At 45.6% G+C, this 19196-nt stretch overlaps 1 protein-coding gene across 1 annotated transcript in view; it reads left to right on the top strand.

Annotated features, from left to right (window-relative positions):
* Window positions 1-19196, top strand: part of PTPN14 (protein tyrosine phosphatase non-receptor type 14) — a 1387330-nt gene that overhangs the window by 1198678 nt on the left and 169456 nt on the right. The window contains exon 12 of the mRNA XM_069608563.1: window positions 14403-14460. Within this exon, the coding sequence (XP_069464664.1) occupies window positions 14403-14460 (58 nt within the window). The remainder of the gene's footprint in view (window positions 1-14402; window positions 14461-19196) is intronic.

Here is a 19196-nt window from a genome sequence, read left to right as displayed (position 1 = left end):
AACTTCACCTGAATGCATCCAAAACAGAGCTTATACTGTTAGGACCCAAGCATCTACTCACAACCACTAAATAACTGCCAGTCCCAAACCTCTTGGGCACAGAGCTGGGGTTCTCCTCCAAGATTAAAAACTTGGGCTGCATTCAGCAAGAATATAATCTCAATACGAGGGCCAAGTAGGCGCCAAAGTGCAGGCAATTTTCTACTCATTGAGACTGTTACGGCAGGTCGTACCATATATTTGAAATATGTTTACAATGCTTAAATATTATGAATCCTGAATAGTGGAGGCAGAAATATATGCACAATAGCACATCCTTTATGCATTTCAGGTTAAACCCCATCTTCAAGGTGGTAAATATCTACAATAGAAACACACATGAAAGATCTATTCATTACTAATTGTGCACATAATACAAAATAAATCCCCTCAACCGTGGCCCTCACTCCATATATCACAAAAACGCTAGGGCACCTCCACCAACTACAACAAAATATAGAAGAGGAAGTGTAAAAAATTAGCAACCCGATAATTAATCCAGCAGACCGATTCAACAAAGAAACCGATCACACTGAACACCCTCACATCCTGAGAGCAACATGCAGGCAGACCAATTTAACAACCACGATACAAAGCTGATACAAAAAAATTAAATAAACCACACCGAATTATCCACTGCAAGCTAATAATGCAAGATCAATGTCCAAACATGCCTCAGAGATCTACGACCTACTGTGTGACAGTGGTATTGACACCCTATTCGCCACAGAAGCATGGCTAGACAACAACTACAAACTCAAACTACACAGCTGCCTCCCCAACAACTTCAAGTGCTCACAGGTAAACGGGAAAGAAAAAAGAGGAGGAGGAATTGCAATAGCATACAAGGAACATCTGAAAATAAAAACAGACTAACCACTAGACCTCAAAAACTGCAAATCCCTAATCCTTCACTTGACAGTGAACCCCTCAAACATCACATTTTTTCTGGTTTACAAATCACCGACATTCGATGCAACATTCGTGGACACCTTCACAGAAGCCATCACCAACCTAGCCATTGAACATGAACCCCTGATAATCCATCAGGGACTTCAACATCTAGTTTGAAGAAGAAAAGGCAAACTCGCAAAAATCGCTAGTCAAGCAATTGAAGACATTGAAATTACATCAGTTGGTTAAAGGAGCAACACACACAGCAGGGACACACACGCAAAGCATTCTTCGCCAACAAAAACCTCATCACCACGGCACCACCAATACAGATACTCGGGAGCGACCACCTCATCATTCCATTTATGATCATGCTACCTAGGAAAGCAGCCAACCACCCAATAAACTCCTGACTGTCATGAAAAGAAACTGGAAGACCATCAAAGGTAGTAACTTAATATAACAACTTGAACTCACAAAACCATCAACCACAAACCTGGACAAAGCTGACATAGATGGATAGACAGAACTGCTTCATAAATGTATCACTGAAACAATCAACAGCATCTCCAAGGAAAAACCTTTCACACCATCCCGCAAGAGAGCAATGGCAAAATGGTTCACTCCCCTCCTCAGTGCCATGAAAAGAAAAAACTAAAAGCTGGAACTAGAATGAAGAAAAAATCCGACCAGGCAACAAAACAAATCACAATTTCAACGACAAATCCGATCATACAAAAAGGAAATTCAAAAAGCCAAACATAAATACTACAACACCCAAAAAGAACTGTTCAACATCATAAACAAAATCAGGAAACCACTTGGCTGAAACAACATTACGGTACCCTCACTGAAATTATGCAACAACCTTGCAGACTATTTAAAAAACAAAATTAGTGTCATCCACCAAATCATATAAAGCAGATCAGTCAACCAAAATACACAACCCACTCCCCCAACCGAGGATCGGCAGAACAAACTCCAAAGCTACCCCCAAACACTAGTAGAGACATTCATCAAGCTGGTAAGAAATAGCAACAAAGCAGGATGGATCCCCCATGGACCACTGCCCTCCAGACATATACAAATCAATCCTCACACAGGACACACCTTTGGAACGTTACAGAAATCTCTTTAATCTATCACTCGCAAAAGGGAAATTACCGCGATCATTCAAATCGGCATACGTCAAACCACTCCTCAAGGACACAGTAGGCAACGTGGAAGACCTCTCTAACTACAGACCTATCTCAAACATCCCCTACCTAGAAAACCTACTGTAAACCTACGTCCATGGACTAACACAGGAACACATAACCCCAACTGCTGGACCAGGCACAAATCGGCTTTAGGTTTAAGAGAGGAATTGAGACGGCATTCCTCTCAATCTGGGATAATCTAAAAACAAATGCGTACTCCGGCACGAGCTCGGCTTTGATACTTCTGGACATCTCTGCAGGGTTTGACACAGTCAACCATGACATCCTCATCAAGGGACTAGAAGAAATAGGAATCACTGATCTAGCCCTACTCTGGATTAAATCATTCCTATCAGATAGAACGGAAACTGTCTGGATTAAACCTCTTAAATGTACCCCAAGAGTCGCCAACTGTGGAGAACCACAAGGATTGTCCCTATCCCCACTGCTCTTCAATAGATACCTGACTCTACTAATCAAGCTCATTAAAAGACACAGATTTACATGCTACAGCTACGCAGACGACGCACAAATCATCCACAAAATAGAAGACACACAAGAAGAAAACAGAACGCTGGAAGACTGTCTACAAGTACTCTATGGATGGATGAAGACAAACAGCCTCAAACTCAACCCAGGCAAAACAGAAATACCCAAAACCACAAAAACAATCACTACTTCCCACGGTCCACAAAACTAGGAACTGCACTGAAGCCGTCAACAAGAGTAAAAACAAGTCCTGATGGACAACAAACTAACACTAGAGCCACAAGTAAACACAATAAATAAGAAATGTTTCTCCCTCCTGCACACAGTAAAAAGGATCCTACTGTTCCTCTCCTTCGCCCATAAAACACTCCATCACCTCTCTCATATCCAGAATAGACTATGCCAACAGCCTATACCTTGGAATGCCGGAATGACTACTAAAGAAACTGCAACATATGCAAAATGCAGCGGCCAGACTACTGCGAAGGACCACATCACCCCAGTGCTAAAAATGCTACATTGGCTACCTATCAAACAACAATTAAGGTTCAAACCAATGTGCATAACGCACAGAGCAATCCATGGCCAAGGAGCAGAACTCTTACAAAAGAAAATAACCATTTACCAACTGACAAGACCACTCGGATCAAGCAACGACATTCGCCTAGAACCAAAACCATACAAAAAAGAAAACTTGAGGGGTCGTCATTCTCCCAGCAAAAACTTGGACCTGCCTCCCAAAAGATATACGCAAAACACAGGATCACTTAAAGTACAGAAAACTACCTATAACTTGGCTCTTCCCCTCAAAACTGGAATGGAACGACTAGAAAAAAACAGACTGCACTGGAAACAGAGCACACCCCTTAACAGGCATACATGGAAGGAACAAACCAGGGAGAGAGCCCAAGAAAGAACCACTCCCTACAACACCCCACTCTAGCCATTACCCTAGAACAGGAACCACAGCTGCAGATGGAGGAGGAAGAGGCTTTAACCAATAACTGACACCCCGGGGGGCCTTAGTGCACTCAGTCCTCGGTGGGTGGGGATCCCTCACAAGAAACCCGGGGAGATAACAGTAGGCACACCCTTTACAACCTTTGACCAAAACCCACAACCATAGCCATCTCCAGCCTGGGGGTGAGTGAAGGCTCTCACAACCTCATGCCCACAAAACCGTAAATCGCACCAAAGCTCAGCGAACGATGCAAACCGAACTGAATCTGTCAACAGGACATCTAACTCTCGCTATACCTATTCCCACTATACCTGACTAACCTACCCCACCCCCAACACTCTTAACCTTTCAGATCTGCCAAAGCACCAAGGCAACAACTCCAGTGGTGATAGTGCACAGTACAAATGATCTTTAACATTAACATTACAGTGACCCCAAAACTAATTATTTAAATAAGACAACAGAAATGCATGTCCTTATTCATCACCTCATGCTCTAATACTGTGAGGTGATTTATCCAATGTGCTTCTCTCCGAGTCAGCTTTTACTTGATGCTCTTCTACAAGATAGTTGGATCATTTCTCCAACATTGGATCTTTCATAGATTTGCATGCTTAGATATTCTCCCGTTGTCAGACTGGGAATCCTCAGTAATTTGAAACAATTATATACATTTTTCCCTTAAGGAAAAAAGCAATACAAAATGCCTATTATGCCTGAAAAGGCACTCACTTGTGTAGTCCCTACACCTCACCTTGGTCCTATGTGACCCCAACCAATGAAGTGGCAGGGCTTAAGCTGCACCCCAGGCAGCCATCTTCAGATTTTTCACTGCAGTCCTTTAGAAAGTGGAATCCTCTTCAGCTCTGAGCTTTCATCTGTTTTTGGTAGAAATCTACTTCACGTGAACCCGGTTGTGGACTATTTCAGTCAGTAAGGGTTTGGTTTACCCTCTGAGAATTTTCTGGGGTCAGGAAACTCTTTTTGGCCTGTAAAAGCATTGAGTGAACGTTTCCTCAAGGCACCTCATGGCAGAGGCAGTCCTGGAAGAATCTACTAAAGGGAATACATCCCTGATCAAAGATTGCAGTAGGTACAAAAAGGTGGTCATCTTTGTGACGGACCCACATGAGTACTGCATATACTGCTTATACCCTCATGATATTCAAACCTGCCAAATCTGCAAATCTTTCTCTTAGAAAACGTTGCAGGACAGCCACAGGAGGCTCCTGCTTCATCTGGAAAGAAAACGACAATCATCAGTTGAGGAATCATCCAAGACAGCTCCTTCATGTTCTCACAAGAGTGATGAGAAGCTAGCTTCTAAGAGAAGAGCGTCTTCAGTAGAAAGGGGAGGCTCACCACCCTCTAAGGCCAAGAAGAAGAGTGACAAGCGTGCACTCATGCCTTTTAATGGCTCTGAGAGTCAAGAGCCATCATCCTGAAGAAAAAGTCATCTGAAAAGTTAAGGAACCTCTCCTTCAACCCTAGTCATTGGAGTGGTTGTCGACTGGTCCTCCGTCAACGAGTTTCTCCTCTGTGCCCACCACGAGCAGATGTGTCACCAAGACAAAGTGGGCCGTCAACGGCAATATCGTTCACGGAGGGTTGATCGTCCACAGTGATGGTTAAAATGTCATCCACGAGCAAAGCTTTGTTCTTATAGACCTCGTAGAAAGCTCAAGAATCTTCATCCACAATGAAACTCTGTCCACAAAGTTGTACAGAACACCGTCTGCAGAGGTTCCATCGGCAGAGGTTCCATCATCGTAGGTTCCGTCCACAAAAACCAGTACAGTAAGATCGTCCACTAACATCTCATCTACGGGGAAATCACTGTCTGGAATAAAGAAAGTCTGCACCAGATGGTCCACGGTCGACGACGGACGACCTTTTCCGCCCATGGCAGGTAGACAGGACAAAACAATTTCAGGCAGCCTAGGAACAGCCGGGAACCTATCCTCAATCAGGGAAATTACGTAACTCCCAGCTAATATCCTTCAGGAAGTGTTTACAGATACTGAGGAAGGGTTTGCACCGTCCTTGCACACACCTAAGTGACAAAGCCCACCTTGGCAACCCACCATGGAGGAGACGTCAGATCCCTTTGACCATGCACTCATGCAACCCATGCAGAGGATCATTGAGGAATTCCAAAGTCGGCAGAGAGCTTTACTCACTGGGCCATCAACCCCAAGACGAGGCAGTGTCTCACCACTGCCAAGAAGATAGGAATGGAAACCTAGGAGTAGATCGCTGGCGGCAGCAGGCGTACAGTCCCATGTCACGGCACAACTCGTCGTACCTCTCCACATTGGGGCAGATCTCGGGCACCTCAAGACAAACCAGCACCTTGAGATAGGTCTTCATCGCTAGGTAAGCCTCAAAAGCGGAAATTTTCCCTTGTACTACTGGCAGGCTCCTGGAACAGATGGCAACCAAGAGGGGTATCGCCATGGCTATCACTGCCTCCAAGTCCCTGAGAAACTACGGCCCCGTCCAGAGTCTCAATATGGGACTGGCAAGATGATCCGTATGAACCAGACCCATGGATGACCCATTATGGACTTTTCCAATCTGGATACACAGGATGATGAGCCCAGAGGAAGGGGATTGGATACACTCGATCAAGGTACTGATAAATGACACACCTACATTATTGAGGAGCAATGAAAACGTAACTCACCAGGGGGTACTTTGCTGCTGGATGATGTCATGACATTCCACACTGTAATAGCTAAGGCTGCAGAGCTGTTCCAGATTCAAGTTTCCTGCGAGGAAAATAAATCTGTGCTCTATGAACATAGGGACAAACGCAGACGATCAGTGATATCTATTCCTATTCCCGACACCATATGGGACGCAGGGGAGAAAATAATATCTACCCCCGCCTGCTCTGGTTTCTTGTCCAGAGAATAAATATAAGGCTATGGATACGGTGCATTTTTGTCTATGGCGGACACCTGAAGCCGGACTCTATGTTTACGGTTGCAGCGGCGAAATAATATCTAACCAGTCATCACCTTTGACAGCCCCTCCTAACAAATAAGGTCAGAAGCTTGAAACCATGGGCCGAAACGTGTCATCAGCAGCTTTGCTCCACATAAGAGCTGCTAACGCACTGCTAATGACAGCACGGTTCGACTGGGAGCACTGGCTAAGAATGTCGAAACTGGCAAAACATCTGCCACAGGAATTCCAAGAGAAAGGAAAGGCCATTGTGGCAGATGGTGAAGCCGCATCCGATCATATGATCGACACAGCGGTAGACGTGGCTGAATGCAGGTTTAGACAGATTGCCCACGGTACAGTACTCAGGAGGCAGACCTGTATGAAGGCAACAAACTTCAGGTCAGAAATAGAAGCCCAGATGATCACCGCAAAGGAATAAAATCTCATACAGAAACAGCGAGTGATATAAGCTCGCTCAGAGATGACAAGGACTGCTGTCCTTTTCGTGCCTATTGTTGCTGCACTGGTAAGTACAGAGGGTATAACAGATCCTTCAACACCCAACACGCCTCCCCCACCTTGTACCAAGCGGGTAACAGGTACCAGCAGTCAAGTACCAGATAACACACATAACGAGGCAGGAGGTGGTTGGGCCAATCAAGGGCAAAGTCTAAGAACAATGGACACAAGATATCAATGCCTGCCGCATCTCACCCTGGAGGGAGGGTGAAGAAGCCAACACTTGCACCATTGGCAAAAAATAACATCCGACGGGTGATGTTACAGGTGGTGCAAACAGGACACACAATTGAATTTCTGGGCCATCCACCTTCTCTAGCTCCGCAACATCGAAGGGTTCTTCTGCTGATGTATCTAAAAATAGAAGTGGACAAGCTTCTGCAAAAGGCGGCCATGGAACTGGTCCCACAAACCCAGAAGAAAATGGTTATTTTTTCGGTTCGTTCTCATAAAAAAAAAAACAGACAGTGGCGCCCAATATTAGACCTAAGGGCCTTAAACAAATTCATCAGACATATAAAGTTCAAAATGACGTCTCTTCTAAAGAGAAATGACTTCCTGGTGACCCTAGACCTGAAAAATGCATATTTCCATGTTCCAGTCCCCCGGCGCACAGAAGATCTCTCAGGTTCTCCGTGGGTCAAGTATATTTTTAGTTTCGCATGCTTCCTTTTGCCCTCAAAGTGCCAGTAGCAGCACACCTCAGGCGAGCAGGAGTAAAGGTGTTTCCATGTTTAGACGGCTGGCTAATAATGGCGAACTCCCAGAGGCTCACAACAGTGGCAGTCACAAAGACGAAAACAATCATAGAAACCCTAGGCTTCTCCTTCAACGAGACCAAGTCCAACCCTGTACATGCCCAAACCTTGCTGTTCCTCAGGGCGGAGCTGGACACTTGCAGATGACCGTCATCTGAGAGAATTACGCGATGCAGGGCATGGTCTCATGGTTTCTCAACAATGTCTCCACCACGGTATGTCAATTAAAATCCCTCCAGGGTTCAAATGAGGCCAATTCAGGAGGCACTGGACCACCAATGGACATAGGCCTATGGCTCATGGGAAGATGCTGTTCTCCTCACACCATCATTCCACAGGGTGCTGCAATGGTGTAACAACCAATAACATTGAACTCATGGCTTGCTGTTTCAAGCGCCTACCTCAACATTGCTCCTCAGAACGGACACATCCCTCTCAGGTTGGGGTGCATGATCGCCAGATGACTCTAGTCTCCACATCAATGTTTTAGACCTCAGTGCTATCCACTGGGCGCTAAAATCATTCCAGCCGGTACTGGAGGGCGGCCAGGTAGTCACAGTTCAAATGGGCACTACCACCTCCATGCATTACAACAACAAACAGGGAGGCTCAAAATAGGCGATTCTCTTGGCAGAAGCACAGCGGCTATGGAGTTGGGCCATCAAACACAAAGTTCAAGTCAGGGCTGAACATCTGTCAGGAAAAGACAATGTCATAATGGACAAACTAAGCAGAGACTATTCATCATTCCATGAATGGTAGATAGACAACAGAGAACTAAATCGAATCTTCCGCCTATGGGGCTGACCCCAGATATATTTCTTTGCAAGAAACAACAACGCCAAGTGCCCTCACAGGTACCCTCCAGGTACCCGTAGAAACAGTCGCTTGGGAGGCCTTCTCTCTGAATCCGACGGCGGTTTCTCTACGGGTTTCCTCCGACACCCTTATTAGCCCGAGTTCTGCGAAGGATGAAAAAACAACCGTGCAAAATGATTCTTAAAGCCTGGGCTTGTCAGGTTTGGTACCCTACTGCTCCTACAGCTGTCTCAAGAGACGCCCATTCGTCTCAGACCAAACCAGCACCTGTTAACTCAACAGGAAGGCAAGATTCTCCATCACAATCCTGTGAGTCTGTCGCTCAAAGTTTGATTCCTGGACAGCGAACGCTGGTAAATCCGACACTGTCCGCAGAGTGCCGGGAGGTCATCGGAATCCACCTATCTGACTTAAACCAAGAAATGGACATGCTTTATCACATTGTGTCAAACTTCACAACTGAAGCCTCTTACTATATCAGTGGACCAAGTGTTAACCCACCTTTTACGCCTGATCAAGAGCAGGTTATCGCAGTCCTCAATTAAAGTACATCTCTCTGCCATTCCAGCCTTTTACCACAGGCACGCATCAGTCTTCACTTATCACTGACCCAGCGGTCAAGATGTTTCTCAAAGGATTATTACGCACTTTTCCTCCATCACCCAAGCCGGTGCCCTCTTGGAGCTCGAATACTGTCCTATAAGCACTTATGTCAGCACCATATGAACCCATCCATAGATGTGACGTACGATTCTCATCCTGGAAAGTTTCATTTTTGGTAGTAATAACATCGACTAGAACAATTGGTGAGCTGCAGGCCCTCTCAACTGAGCTGCCATTCTCAATTTTCCAGAATGACTAAGTGATTCTCGAACCACACCACAAATTTCTTCCGAAAGTGGTTTCTGAGATGAGGTTATCGGAGCGCATAGTACTTCCTACCTTTTTCAGCAAGCACTAAACAGCAGCGGAACGCACACTTCACTCCTTGGATCTGTCACTGGTTCTCAAATTCGATATCCAGCGAACTAAGGATTTTCGTACCTCTTCCAGGCTTTTTGTGGCGTTCTAAGGCTGCACTAAAGGACACTGCATATCAAATCAAGGTCTATCACGTTGGGTGAGGAACTGCAATCCCTCACTGCCACCAATCCAGAGGCGATCCACTTCCCAGCCCACCTACTGCACACTCCACCAGAGGGAGTGCAGCAACAACAGTGTTTCAGATGGGAGTGGCGATAAGAAATGTGTAGAGTGGCCACCTGGAGCACACCCCATACATTTGCCAAGCATTACTGCTTATCAGAAGACGTTGGAAGGGAATCCGTCTTCGGACAGGCAGTCCTCGACCTTATGTTTGCGTAAGGTAGGAGCAGCCTATGTTTCCCCCCTCGTTCCCTTCTATTGTTATCTAGCATGCATGCATTTTCAGGTGCTTTATGTGGACAGTTACATGACATGCTTAACTGCTTGGTATTCTATTCAATTTGAATTGTTTTTTTCATTAAGGGAAAAAATGTGTATATATAATTATTTTGAATTATGGAGGATTTCCAATCTGACGACGAAATATTCAAGCATGTGACTCTATAAACCGTACCAATGCTGGACAAATACAGTTACAGATAAGTAACAAAGACTTTCACATTTAAATCTGAAAATGGCTTGTTTATCATTCTTGGAGTGACATGCAACTGAAGACTTTGGATTGTTGATTTGAATGCTCAATTGTGCAGCATTTGTAATCAAGATATCTATGCCGTAGTCTATATTGTAGTTGCCTCTTGATGATTGGGTTTAACGCAGAAATGCATGGAGCAGGAGGTATTGTACATATATTTCTGTCTCTGCTGTCCAACATTGAATAATATAAAAGGATATGATTTTCCGTGGCTAAAGAAAGTAGAGAGGACCCATTGGCATTGGGAATCTGCAGTTCTGGTAAGCCCATGTGTAAAACTGAGTCAAAGTGTGCAACGCATTCTGTTGTTGGTGGAAAATACCTCTAGAACAATGGGCAAACTGTTAGAAGGAACAGAAATGATAACGTTCATTACATTGAGAAGGGACATATGGCTTAACTCCTGGTGAGAGCACATGGTTCTTAGAATTATCAAGATGTTGTTCAGAGAAAGACATGGGGGAACCTTAGAGAAGAAGCTATGCAAGGTGGGTCATTCAAACCATTAGTTGTCAGAGCAATACAAAAGTATCATGAAACAGTGGGAGGAAGATCTCTCTCCACTAACGGCAAAATGGGAAGCCGATCTGGGTGAAGAAGGAATGAAGACTTACTGCTGTTTGCGTCTTAAGAGAAGGAATCAGCCCTACTGTAGATTCTGCTTGAGTGATATGAGAGTACTTTATTAGGATGTTTGGTAACTAGACTGGCAGTGGAGCTGGGTATAGATATATTGATGTGATAGATGGTTCCTTGCCTTTCCTTTCCCTTCCCTTGTCTTTGTTTGCCAAAGGTCACGCCTTGAAACACTTGTGTATAGGTGCGTTATAAATGCCATATCATATCATAACACCCATAGCCATCAGTCTGTCTTCCCCTTATCCAGTATGGAAAATGGCATCCCATGCTTTTCTTAGTAATAGAAAGCAAAGGTTGATCTCAATTGAAACTAAACTAGCTTAACCATGCCCTTGTATGTTATGTGTCTTGCTTTGTATAGTCTTAGAGGTGTACTATTTTCTTTTGCAAAAATTGAATTATAAAATGCATGTGGTATGCCAAAATCATTGCAATTTGTTTTGAAATTGTATTTTGAATATTAAATATTGAAGCGTTTGATAGGCATAAGGAGTGTTGCGTGTGTGCCACTGCATACATAAATCCCCACAACATTTCAGGTGGAGCACACTTCAATTGGGTTGTATCAAAAATATGCACTTTTTCTTAATCTAAGCACTAAAACATTTTTTTTTTTAAAAGGCGTTGGAAAATACTTATTGGCTTACTTCGCAGACTCTTATCTGGCTTTGGGATTGACCCATTAATTTCTGCTTGATCTTTCAAGCGCAGGCTGCTGAATGAAAAAATGCATGTTGGACTCTCAAAGGAATTTGCATCAAAACCAGATGCTAGGTTAGGTTAGTTGATGTGGTGGGATTAATGCAGTGGCCTATGGCTAACCCTGAAGTTGCACATTTTGTAAATTGCAACACATGTTTTCACAAATGAGTGTGCGAGTACAATGATGTGAAATGAGTGTGGGATGGGTGGAAGTATATTTTCTTAGCGCTGATCGGACTGATCTGTGATCGGATCACACCTTCTCACTGTACTGTAAATTGGGTATACGCATTATCAAACATTTAGTTGAATCTGGGTTATCTCTCGCAAAGTGTTGGAAAACAGAGACCCTGGGCCCTCCTATCTCCTCCTCTGTGAATAATTAGTGGTCAAATGTCTGGTTGCCTCTGTCATTGGACAATGTATCTTTATTCCCTTGACCCGTTATGGTAATGTCTCTGGTCCCTGCTGACGACGGCTTCATGAATGGGTTAGAATGCATTTGTACATGTTAAGGGGAGAAGGTAATAGTGGGCAGCACTCTAGCAATGCATGGAAGAAATTGCTGTGCCTCCTCGCCCATTTAAATGTGTTGCCATGATGTGATGTTTGGTAGCTACTGTGTTTTATTTTGTATTATACTTTGTGTTTGATGTAAATGATGTTGTCTTTTGTTGTGTGGCCATAAATGCTGTTTGAAAATATGCTACAAAAATGATACCCAATATGCATATTATCCCTGTTTGATGTTGTGGTGATGGTGCTTAAGACATAATTGGACAGCCTTAACTGCCCTCACCCCAAAGATCCTTCTGACATGCTTAGATCACCTAAACCAACCATATATAAAAGATGACACCCTCCCCACTGCCATCCTACAGCAGATCAAGGGTCTGACCTCACTGCTTTCTCTAAATAGTAAATGCCTCACTTGTTCTAGACATCTTCTCAATCACCCTAAAAACATGATTAATCTGTCCTAATACAAAAAAGTATTGACCCAGTTCTTGCAAACTGTTGACCAATGATTAGCCTCCCATCCATTGGCAACTGCCTTCTTAATGATTTTGCCAACAAACTCCATGATCTGGTTAACAAACACAGCCAACTCCACTAATTACCAATCTTGGTTCAGACAAAAATGTACCACTGTAACAGCAACCATTCAGGTCCTAGATGATGCTTCTCAAATAGTGGACAAAGGAGACGTATGGCTTCTGGTCCCTTTTGACCTCTGCCACGTTCAACCACCTCACACAGACAGACTACTCATGAACAGAATTGGCTTCTTAGGCACAGTTCTAAACTGGTTAGAGTATTAACTCTCAGACAACCACCAAGATATCCAGATTGGCATCGTAAAGTCAGACCTTCTCCCAATCACCTGTCTAGTCCCACACTTCTCAATACTCTCCCTGGGAATTAATCTATATATGAAGCTGTTGAAATCGTTTCTCAATGACCTGACATCTCTCTACCAACATGCAGTTGATAACCCAATTATTCCTTAGTCATTGGCACCCAGGACATTTTAGGCCTCCGGAATTGCTTTGCCTCCATCCAGGCTGCACATGCCGAAAGCTTAATCCCACAAAGCTGGAATTCGTCCTACTCGTTTACCCGGCCAAGCAAGACAACATTAAAGGGTGGCTAAACGCATGCACATTGACAGCTTCACACCTCAATGGGGCTGACTGCCAAATCACTCTGATTCACTGCAGATAGCACTCTTTCATTCTGGCAACAAAAAGGCCAAACCATGTGGTACCAGCTACCTTCTTCCAAAAGATTAAATCCTTCCTTCCACCTGAGGATGTCACTACCGCAGTCCAGGGTCTGGCAGTCTCTCAGCCCAAAGGGGCACATGTTATCCCCAATGGCGTTCTGGTGATGCACCTTGCCCTACTTAGACACAACTCATAACGGTAAACAAGAAATATGACCACATTTTCCCCTCCTCTGGAAGCTGCAGTGGAGTCTCATTCTTATGCCGGGTTGAATACTCTTTAAGACTGCCTGTGTTTCCTATAATGCAACCACTGCTCGCAAACCTTCCTACCTATCTGCAAATCTGTTGATCAGGTGGGTCATGCTCCTCGCGGAGCAAGGTCAATGCTAAGCTTGAGCAAAACTGTCATGCAAGGAAAAACAGAAAACAGTCTTTGACTTACAACACCCCTGCCTATCGGAATACCATTCTGGTGGTAATATGGGCTGTAACAAAGCTCTTGCAGTTCAGGAAGAGCTGAAGACCTTACATTTCTGATAATAACTAGGTGTCACAAAGGCTCCTTGCATTCCCACATCACATCGCACCACCATTGCCGGAACACCCAAACCAAACATTGTAACTCCCCCTCATTGCCTCATATTTTACTCTGACTGACATGTACAGTGCTCCGTTGTGGCATTCAGAGTGGCCGGCTTGGAAAGATATATCCTAGCTTCGTCTATTGGGACAACCATTTAGGGCAAGGTATGCTCTAGCAAGCTACCAGTGGATGGCTATCGAACAACATAGGAAGATGCGCGTGCAAAAATCATTTTGATTTTCTTAGATTAAAAGGGCCTAGGCCTTTCACAAGCACACCAGTGTTAACATTTACACCAGGGTACCTTTCCATCTACTTAAAACTCAAGTTTGCACTAAACGTTAACAATGTTTGTGTTCCGTTACCAAACTACAAAGGGATTTCTTTTGGCGATAAACTGTATAAGTAATGTAGCCCTGTTTCTTTTTTTTTGTGCAGGCAGCCAAGTTCTCCTCCAATCACCAGACGTTGGCCCAACAGGAGTGCAACATCTTTGGTATGAATATTTATTATTGCGAGGAGCACCGTCTGGTCCCTCGCTATCAGGCCATTGTGCCTCTATCACTGTCCCTCCAATTTCTTTCTTCATTTCTGTGAGGTCCTATTTTTCTCCCTGCCTCCCTTTAACATATCTTCTAATCGCGTCCTCTGCTCAAATACACCAGCAATTTCCTCTAATAATAGCTAATGGTCCACATGCACAGCTTCGGGTGGGTATGTGTTGCCCTGAGCCCTGTTCCATCCTCCCCTACCAACCATTAGCTATCAGGGTAGGTGCCTTCTGCTTCCAGTGACTCCTTTCCATCGGTCTCCTCTTTCTACATGCACTACATTGTCCCCATGTACCTTCCGTAGCCCTTTAGCAGCTATTAGGAAACTGCAGAGGAGGTTGAGATTGGGGTGAGGAGTTCAAGCTGCAGAAAGTAAATATGGCTCTCATGGTTGCCTTTGCTTTGTTACTGGGGAGCTGGCACTGCGATCTTTGAATCAGATTATGCTTGGGCTGCACCGCTGGCCGCACAAAATGGGTTTGCAGGCTGCATATTGGCTTCTGGGTCTTTGGTTGGAAAAAACTGGTATTGGGATTTGGGGGGGGGATACAATACCCTGGTTTTGCTTCAATTTTGATTAATTTAAATAATCGTACACAGCTGTAAACCTCATCGAAATCATGACTGTGCTGTGAAGACACTGATACTATGATTTTCAAATAACCAAAGTGATCATTCTTTCATCCTCCAGAATAATTAAAACGTAAATCGGGTGTTTAAAATGACGGTCTGTATCCTTGTTACCTACATATCTGTTGATGATATTAATGATTAGAAATTTGAGATGGATGGCACATGTTGAGGTCTCAAAATTGGTGCAACTTGGAGGGTCTGATCATGAGTCCGTGGATTTAAGCAAGACTGGGCGAGTCATTTCATTCACAGGATTGCACCCGTTTTTAAACCAAGTGAACACATTACGCTCGTTTGTAATCAATCCATTTCCCTCCTCTTTTATAAAGAATTCTTGCTCCAGTGATCTATGGGAGCCCAGCAAAATTCCATGTGCCTCTCGCCGAAATTCCCACATGGTCCTCTTGCGGTAACTTAAATCTCCTCCCACAGAATCGGGCACAGTTTCTTCAGTGAAAGAACCTAAAGCTGCTGAAATTCCTTTGCCCCTTCCAGTTAGCACTGTCAGAAGTGGCACATGGTTTGTTTGATTCAGACAGTAATCTGCTTTTTGAGTAGTCATGCCACTTCCAGCTTTTAGTTACTCATCCTACCGCTTTTACGGTGTGTGCAAAGACTAACTCAGAAGTAGGTATGTTTGCACTCACAGAGGAAAGAAGTTGACAAGCTTACAGCCAATGGGAATTTAATATTACCTGACACATTCTTTACGTTATCTTCTCCCTCGCCTCTGCATACTGTGATCGCGATTAATTTTGTTGTGTGATTTAACAAGTTTGTATGAAAGTAGCTCTCCTTGCAGGCAGTGCCTTGTGTTTTGCTGAACAGACATTGTACTTAAGTTTTGGGTGGGCAATCGCATTTTGTGCATCATGAACACTGGGAAGGAAATGTAAGTCACACTGGACGGAGGATCAGTATACTTTGCCACAGAACTGCAGTGCTGAGGGCGACAGATTGGAAGCGGCACAGGGGAGCTAATGTGATAAAGAAGCAGCATCAAAGCATGTGGTTATGGAACCACAGATCCGAGGTGGACACAGAATGTATTTGTTGGCCCCCTTGAAAATGCTCACTCTCTCGGGATGGACACTATGATGAAAATTATTTTTTTTAAATGTAGTGTGGAGTTGCTTGTCATTTGGGCCGACTGATTGCAGTGTTAGCTTTATTTCTGGCCACAAACTGTCCTGCACAGCCTGCCAGAATCAGAAGCATCTCCACCGATCAAAATGTCATGCAAGGTCATCAACTATTTACTATTTTTGAAACTAAAAATGTTTACCTGTGTATTGCTCACAGAATGTTGGCAAGTTATTTGTATTTATTTGGAGAAAAGGGATGTCAATTTTGATCAAAAATGACATGCATTAGCACAATTGCCGATGGATGCCCTCCCATTGAGTGTGCCTGTAAAATAACATAAAGGTGACAAATGGTGAGCCAGTTTACACAGGTGCAGAAAAGTGTGGCATATACTGAGAACAAAACGAACAGAAATATATATTTCTGGAGCTTCTGAATATGCTAATAAAAGCTTATTGCATCGAGGTAATAAAATAAACTGCATGATCAACAATCCAGAACAAGAACTATACCACAGGAACACCTAAAGGTCCTACAGGAAGCAATCCAAGCACTCCTCCCGAAGGGGACCATGAGGATGTTACAATAAAACAGGTAAAACCAGGAATCTACTCTGTTTCCTTTCTAGTCCCCATAAAGGACGAAACTACGAGGCCAGTACTAGACTTAAGAACCGTAAACAAATACATAAAACCACAAAACGTCCGAATGACAACCCTTCAAGAGGTTATACCGCACCTAAAGGAGGGGATTTACATTACAACATTAGATTTGAAAGATGCATACTTTAATAGTTCAATGTTTAATGGTCATTGATATTCTCCAGCATGGGGTCTGGCATGGATTCACATGCTCATGAATATTCCCCGTCATCAGGCTGGGAATCCTCGGTATAGAAAAAAATCAGTATCCGTTTCGTTTCTGATCTGTCTTTCTCAGTAGTAACCAATCACTGGTCTCTGGGTCATACTGCCCCCAGCCAATGACTGCCCTCTCCTTAAGCCCCGCCCCTGGCAGCCATCCTCAGATTTTTACCGCACGTTCAAGTGTTGGGAGTCCTCGTGCTGTAGCTCTCGAGCTTTTGCTGCGTTTTCGTGCTTTTTTCAGGAGATATTCTAATTTTTTCAGTTAAATAGAGCCTCAAGCTCTACCGTGTCTACATCCGATCAACGGGGATCCGTTTCGGAGTTTCTACGCCCCTCAAGGGTGAAGATTTCGTCGAGTTACGCTTTTGGAGGATTCCAGAAGTTCCGAGTCCTACCCCGGTCATGGCCCAGGAGAAAGGAAGCTCGACGCCCAGGAAGCTGTTCAGGACCTGCCCTGGATGCCAGCTTCAGAACGTTTTCAAGGAAGACGAGCATTCGTTATGCCTCTACTGTCTCCATTAGGACAAGACGCACAAGGAAAAGGACTGCACGTTTTGTGGGAACATTTCCGAGCGGACCATGAAGGATCGCCACCTCCGTCTCGCCGACTGGCTGGAAGGTAAGAGCCCGCCAGGCAAGAAGAAGAAAAAGAAGTCCGAGCGGTCTTCCAAGTCCTGTGAGGGTGCCCTGGCGAAGGGGGCCCAACAAAAGGCTAAACACCACGAGTCCGCGGGCACCGGGAGCGCCGAACAATTGGGCTCCTTGGCTGCCAGGCAGGGCGCATCCTCCCCGGCGCCATCAACCACGAGCCAATGCTCTGGCTCGGGTAAGAGGAAGTCCGAGAACCCGGCGAAGCTTCTGGAGAGGCCCCGGTCAATCTCGAAGATTCCGGCAGAGGGGGAGCGAGGCTCGGACCCTCCCCCCAAGGTGAAGGTCCCAGGCGTACAGAATGTGACGTTGGCCTTAATTTACCCTGCTAAGACCTCGATTGAGGATGTCGCTGCGGCCCTGGCTCAGCCTGTGGAGGCTACACCAGTGGAGGCGCCCTCAGGAACCAGAGTCTCCCTGCCACCGCGGAGGGAGTCGTCTTTCAAGCCCATCGAGAAGACCCCCACAAAGTCCTCGTTGGAAAGGGTGGGGGAGGGGCTGGTGGCCATCGTGGATACGGACACGACCTCTGAAGAGGAGCTCATCCAAGTCGTGGAAGAGGCCCAGCCCATCGGAGGGGATCCCGACGAGGGCGACGACGAGAGCGACAGTGTCGCAGACAAGGCTCCTCAAGAGCCCTCGCTCCCGTCGTTTCCGGCGCCGCAGGACACCACGACGGCCATTTTGTCAGCCATTCAGTCCTTATGCTCGGAGATAAGGACTAGGTTGCCCCTTCCCCTGACGGAGGTACCTGAGCCAGACCCGACGGGGAACCGGAGCCAGGACCTTCATAGAGCCCACCACTTAAGAGGAGGAGGACGCATCCTAGGCCTCCTCTCCCGCCTCTGCGGCCTTCTCTGCCTTCCCCCCGGTCTACTACCCACGGGGATGATACAGGCATGGACACGACTACGACGGGTATGGATGACGACGGAGGCGACGACGACGGGACGTGTCCCCCATCGCCCCCTGCCCGGGTGTCCCCGCCCGACGATATTGGATCCTTCCATGCCATGATTTCCAGGGCATCCGAGCTCTTCCAGCTCTGCCCCGAAGAAAAGAAAAGGAAGGGTTCCTTTACCAACGGCGCGAGGCTAAAAGGAAGACGGTCCTCGCCGTACCGCTTCTTGATGACATCTGGGATGAGGGGCTCGCCCTCCTCAAGAACCCTGCCACGGCTCCTGCAAAGAGGGACCGGTACGAGAAGAAGTACCGGGTCCCCGACGCTGCCCCCTTGTGCCTTAGGGGTCAACCTACCCCGGTTTCGGTCGTTTCGGCGGCGGCCAAGAAGAAAGCGGGGGGGGCATCGGCCTCGACTTCAACCTCCCCGCCGGACGGCGAGGGTAGGAAGCTGGATGCGTTGGGACGACGGGTCATCTCATCTGCAGCGACGACCATCAAGGCGGCCAACGCCCTGGCCATCGTAGCCCGCTACGACAGGGAGTTGT

The sequence above is a fragment of the Ambystoma mexicanum genome, chromosome 4q (genome assembly GCF_040938575.1).
Source record: "Ambystoma mexicanum isolate Mex_15411 chromosome 4q, UKY_AmexF1_1, whole genome shotgun sequence".
In the NCBI taxonomy this organism is placed as follows: Eukaryota; Metazoa; Chordata; class Amphibia; order Caudata; family Ambystomatidae; genus Ambystoma; species Ambystoma mexicanum.
This window is presented reverse-complemented; position numbering and strand designations above follow the sequence as displayed.